Source organism: Vombatus ursinus, unplaced genomic scaffold (genome assembly GCF_900497805.2).
Source record: "Vombatus ursinus unplaced genomic scaffold, bare-nosed wombat genome assembly UNPS02014818.1, whole genome shotgun sequence".
NCBI classification, from domain to species: Eukaryota; Metazoa; Chordata; class Mammalia; order Diprotodontia; family Vombatidae; genus Vombatus; species Vombatus ursinus.
In genome coordinates, this window is record NW_020954596.1 from 34,189,168 (window position 1) to 34,195,015 (window position 5,848).

Here is a 5,848-nt window from a genome sequence, read left to right on the forward strand (position 1 = left end):
ATAGCTTGTTTTAGTTAAAGAGCTAGATTTGAATTTTGCCTCAGACACTAGCTGTGTGATTTTTGAGTGAGTCACCTAAACTGCTGACAGGCTTAGTTTCTCCACTTCTAAAATGGGGACAATAATAGCACTGACCTCAAAGGGTTATTGTGGAGATCAAATTGGAAGATGTATAAAAATCACTTTCTAAACGTTGAAGTAGTATATGAAAAAGAGCTATCATGAATACCATATTACATTAGAAGTGCATTAAGAAGGTACAAAACAAAAGTGCTATATGAGGTTTGAGGGGAATGGAAAAGAAATGGCAAATTGGGGACAAAAATTGATACTGTAGGCATAGAACCTTGGATATATTGGTATTGCTCATCTCTGTTCCTCCACTCTTGGGTCCCCACTGCCATCAACTCCCACAGGCATTCCTTTGAAGCAAATTTAATGTGTTTATATGTTCTATACAGGGAACAGCAAAGCACCTTATACACAAAGGCCACCAATAAACGTAAGATAAGAATGCTGGCATTGTCTTGTTTTGAGCTTTGGCCTCTTTGAAGCTGGTGTTTTGGTCTAGTACCACTGGGCCTGAGGCATTTTCTTAGAAGTCACCTGAGGCATAATCACTCTCATTGTCTTAGAGGTGGCATTGAGCCAGTTCATCAGTTTCCTCTTGGGACTGGTAAACAAGGACTATGGTAACCTGTTCTGACAAGATTCGTTCCACAGGTGAAATGCATGGTTGTGTTGGGCACTAAAAAGGATAAAGAAGAAACAAAACATGGGACCCCTGCCCACCCTTATGCCTCAATTCCTTGCCATTTGAGCTATACTCTACTGACACTCCTCTTTCCAAGTTGAATGGTCTTTTCTCATTCCTTCCCCTCCTCCACTTCTCTGTATCATTTAAAACTGTGGAGCATCACAATCTAGTAAAAAAAAAATGTCCTATTGGATTCCAGAATACTGGATCTTCATGCTTTCCCTTCTTTCTCTTTTATTGTGTCTTCTCTTTCTACTTTGCTGGCTCTTCTTTATTCTGCCTTCTAACAGTGGACATTCTTCACTTTTCCTCCTTTTCCTCTCTCTACACATTCTTCTTTGGTCAGTTGATCCTGTCTCATGGCGTTAGTCTCCGATTCCAATCCAAGAAACATTTTATAAATGCCTACTATGTATAGAAGGATTTTTTTAAAAAAATGAACCAGTGATCTCACTGGTGTAGGAAACATTAAAGGGACTTCCTCTACCATTGCAGATCAACACCTGCTGTATAGCTTAGAGCCTTAAAGAATAGCCTGCAGTGGTGAGAGGTTGTGATTTGTCCAGGGTTGCCCAGCCAGTAGGTGTCAGCCTGTCATGCATTGCCAAACCCCAACCTTGGATGACTCCCGCCATCCACTGGCCTTTGCTACTATTCATGGACTGCTGAACAGAGTGGAGAAAGTCATGAAACTGACTAGACCCACCACAAATGGATGTTACATAATCTCAACTGGGCCCTCACACAGCCAGGCAATCTTTTAATACCTCTCTAATCAACTTACTTGGAGCAGCTAGGTGGCATAGTGGATAGAGTGCCAGACCTGGACTCAGGAAGACCTGAGTTCAAATTTGGTCTCAGACATTTACTAGCTGTGTGACCCTGGGCAAGTTGCTTAACCCTGTTTGTCTGGGTTTCCTCATCGGTAAAAAGAGCTGGAGAAGGAAATGGCAAACCACTCCAATATCTTTGCTAAGAAAACCTCCCAAAAGGGGTCACAGAGAGTCAGACATGACTGAAAAATGACTGAACTGTTCATTCTTTCACTCAGAATAGCAGATATTCCAGACCTTTTCATCCTCTTCCTGCCTTCCATGTAATCCCTGCCCCAACGTTTCTCAGTTGAGGACCATACTTCACTGAAAAAATTGAGGGCATTTACTGAGAGTTCCCTTTTCTCCCCTTCTTATGTCACATCCTTCACTGCCTCTTCCTTCACCTCTGTTTCATGAGAAGAGGTGGTATTTTTCCTTGCTAAAACAAGGCCTTCTACAAGCACTCTGAATCCCATCTCATCCCATGTCCTGTAGCCAGTTATGCCCACAAGCATCCCCACTTTTTCTCTTATCTTCAGTCTCTTCCATGTATTGGCTCCTTCTCTGATGGCTACAAACACTCCCATGTCTGCATGCTAAAAAAAAAATTCTCACTTGATCCAACCATCCCCTCTAGCTACGTCTTTCTTCCCTTTCTTGGCTAATCTTGAAGAATCTATCTGTGTTCTGCTCCTTTACTTCTTCTCCTTTTACTCAATTCTAAACCTTTTGCAGGCTGTCTTTCAGTTTCATCATTCAACTGAAACTGCTCTCTTCAAATTTACCAGTGATGTCTTAATTGCCAAATGGAATGGCCTTTTCTCAGTCCTCACCCTTCTTGACCTCTTTTTTAGTCTCCTTTGCTGAATCTTCTTCCAGATCACAATCTGCTCAGTATGTATGTCCCTCAAGGCTCGGCCCTTTTCTCTCTATATACTGTTTTGCTTTGTGATTTCATCAGTTTCCATTCAATTATCTAGATTGTGCGTATGATTCTCAGATACATTTGTCCAGCCCTGATGACTCTCTTGACCTATACTCTCTCTTCTTCAACTACCTGTTGGATATTTTGAATTGGATGTCTTGTGGAGACTCTTTGTCTAGATTTGCAGTGCTTGACTTGGAAATGCTAGTTTTCATGTTTCTCTCCCCTTGCTTTCTACATTCCCAATGTCCTAAATTAAACTTTTTAAATTCCTAAGGCTCACAAAATGCTTTCTTTCCCCATAATAACCCTGTGAGGTCAGTAGGACAAATACTGTTGTTATCTTCATTGTCCAGATGTGGAAACTGAAACTCATAGAAGTGACTTGTCTGTGGTCACAAGGCTACTGTACAAAGTGCTAGTACTTACTGGTAAGGTGCAACAAGGTGGATAGATAGCAGTGGATAAAGTGCTGGGCCTGGAGTCAGGAAAACCTGAGTTCAAATCTAAGCACCTGCTTCCCTACTTCTGTCAAACATATTGGTCATATCCCTGATTTTCTATCTTCTTTCCATATTATTTTCTTACCCCTGCACTACTTTTTTTTTTTAAAGTTTTAATGCTGATCAAAAATTGACTGGCTTCCTTTCCTCTTCCGCATATAATTCTGACTTTTTTATATTTTAACATTAAATCTCTTCCAAGTCCACCAGGAGCAGCTTTTCAGATTTAACTTTCTTTCATTGTTTCAAATCATCTCATCTGATTGCTTTTTTCCAGGTGCACTATTTCACCCTTTTTATGTAGCAACATGAATGTGTTTCATAAAAGTGAAACCAACTCTTTTATCACCTTCAAATCCATTCTTAACACCCACTATCTTCATTAATTCTTCATGTAGCAAATATACAAATATGCTCTCTTCTTTTTCTTTCTAGTTGAGCATAGAATTTTCTAGTACCTTTTATTATGAGTGGTAAACTACCCTGGTTTGTTAAAGATAAAATGAATTACTAATATGAAGAGTATTATTGTGTGGTTGATTGGTTAAAAATATTTTAAGGCCAGAGGATTTTGGAGTTGAAAGAGATGTTAGGGATCATCTAGTTAGATCCCCTCACTTTATATATTTAAAAAATGTAATGATTTTTTTTTGAGTCCCACCAGGGGTATCTTGATAAACATTTAACAACAATCTTTCTGAGGAATAAAAGGACTGACACACTTTTGAGTTAAATCTGTATTATTAACACTTTCTTAAATCTAGACAACAAAACAATAAATCAAGCTAATTTATAATGTTTGATGATTTCAGGGGCGTAGATACTCACAATAAAAATTTAATAATCAGGTCTCCAGAGAGTTTGTTAGCATTGGCTCCAGCAAACTCCTAGGTCTCATATTTTAGGAGAAACACTGTCAATATGAAGCACATCTAAAAGAGAGTGATCAGGATAGGGATGGGTCCTCAATCCTCTTTTTAGAGATTCTTTAGGGATTGTCATTTTAGGATCAGTTGAAAGAATTGAAGACGTTGGAGAAGAGTACCATGGAAAGATGTGGTAACTATTTTCAAGTATCTGCAATATTATAACATGGCTTTGGTAGTTTATCAAATGGGTGCAAATGGACAGAAGTTACAAAAAAAGGAATTTTTGATTCTCTATAATTAAGAGCTTTGTATAACAGGACTAACCAATAATCAGTAGGCTGCTTCATACATAAGCATTACATCATCATCTTTCAACTTTCTCCATCCACACTACAACCAATCCTAGTTCTAAGCCTCGTTTCCTCCTAGAGTAGCAATAGCCTGCTAGTCTCAAGTCTCTTCCAACTCCAATCCATCCTGCATGGGGTTGTCAAAGTGATATTTCTAAAGTACAGGGCTCCCCACACTATGCTTCTGCACAGGCTTTCTCCCAATCCTATACCTTTGCCTCTTGAACATCCTAATTTCTTTCATGGCTCAGTTTTAGGGTCACTCCTCTCCCCTCCTCTGCTCCCCCAGAATGTAAGTTCTTTGAGGGTAGAGACTGATTTAGTTTTTGTCTTTGCATCACCCAATCTTAGCATTATCATTGACACACAATAGTAGGCCCTTAATAAATAATTTGCTGAATTGAATAAGCAAAATTTAAAGAGACTATTTATCAATTGGGGAATGACTTGTATTTTTTTTCATAAGTTGGCATTTATTTTTTTAAGTTGAAGAACGGGTTATGAAACGGGTTGGGGGCACATTCATAACAAAGTCCAAGGTGGAGCTCTAGGGGAGAGGGAAGAAGGGAGGAGGCAGGGAGACAGGGAGACGGAGCCTTTCCTCTGGGTCTGCTCCAGATGGGGTTGATCCTGATTTCCGAGCCTTGGTCCAGGGCACACAATGAAGCACACGATAAGGTGAGGTTCCAGGCGCCAGTAAACACCAACGAGTCACCAAAGTTACACATCCAACCAGAGGTGGGGCTGGGATTTTCCTTGGATCAGCAGCACCCTGTCCTTTTAGGAACTGAAGCATAGTGGTAAGTTCTATCCCACTTATTTCAGCCCTTATGAAACATTTCTTGTAGTTAAAGTCTTTGTGCTAATGAATTCTTTCATCGCCTCCCTAACTTCTTGTACTTTGCTTCTAGTTTCTTTGAATATGCATCCAACTTGTAAGCTGCCTGCTGAAGAGCTGCTACTTGTTCCTCAGTTAAAGTGATCTGATCCAGATAAGGCTGAAGTGCTGCAGATTTCTGGTTTGAGTCCTTTAGGTTTCTACTTATGTTTACTGCAGTATCTTTCATTTCTGGATACTTCAAGCTAGTCAGTTTGTTCATATTTTCCAGGAGTTTATAGTCTTCACTGGTGGCTGTCAGCTTACCTGTTAGGTATGTGGCCATTTTGGAGAACATGTCCTGGCACAGCCCCGTGACGTCCACCTTGGTGGGCTCTGTGGCTTCCTTGGCTGTCTCCACCATGGCATCGTTTTGTCCCAGACCCTCCTGCTGGGCTGCAGGTATGCCCTTGGCCATGGCCACCATGCCCGAGCCTTCTTAGGCCCGCAAGCAGAATGACTTGTATTTTTATAAATTTGACTCAGTTCTCTATATATTTGAGAAATGAGGCCTCTGTCAGAGATACAATGGATCATTGTCTTTTGGTGTTGTTATGGAGAAGATTCTAGCACTTGAGTGGGTGGACTTGATAACACATAATGTTCATCTTCCTTCTTATGAGTCTAAGGGTGATTTATACGTAGTAGGTGCCTAATAAGTGTTTGTGGATTAATGAAATTCTTTGATAATTAGTATTAGTGCTGATTTACATTAAAAAATTTAAACATATTTATTTAAAGTTTTGAGTTCC

The 5,848-nt window shown here is 40.0% G+C and overlaps 1 protein-coding gene across 1 annotated transcript; it reads right to left on the reverse strand.

Annotated features, from left to right (window-relative positions):
* Window positions 1-5,065: 5,065 nt before the first annotated feature.
* Window positions 5,066-5,523, reverse strand: LOC114023856 (biogenesis of lysosome-related organelles complex 1 subunit 2-like). The gene has a single exon (XM_027836653.1). It carries the CDS (start codon window positions 5,521-5,523, stop codon window positions 5,095-5,097), a length of 429 nt encoding a protein of 142 aa, XP_027692454.1. The 3' UTR covers window positions 5,066-5,094.
* Between the last annotated feature and the right edge of the window lie 325 nt (window positions 5,524-5,848).

Bases quoted from the DNA above. Each gene is read 5' to 3' on its own strand.
- LOC114023856 (XM_027836653.1), bottom strand. From the start codon at position 5,523: ATGGTGGCCATGGCCAAGGGCATACCTGCAGCCCAGCAGGAGGGTCTG.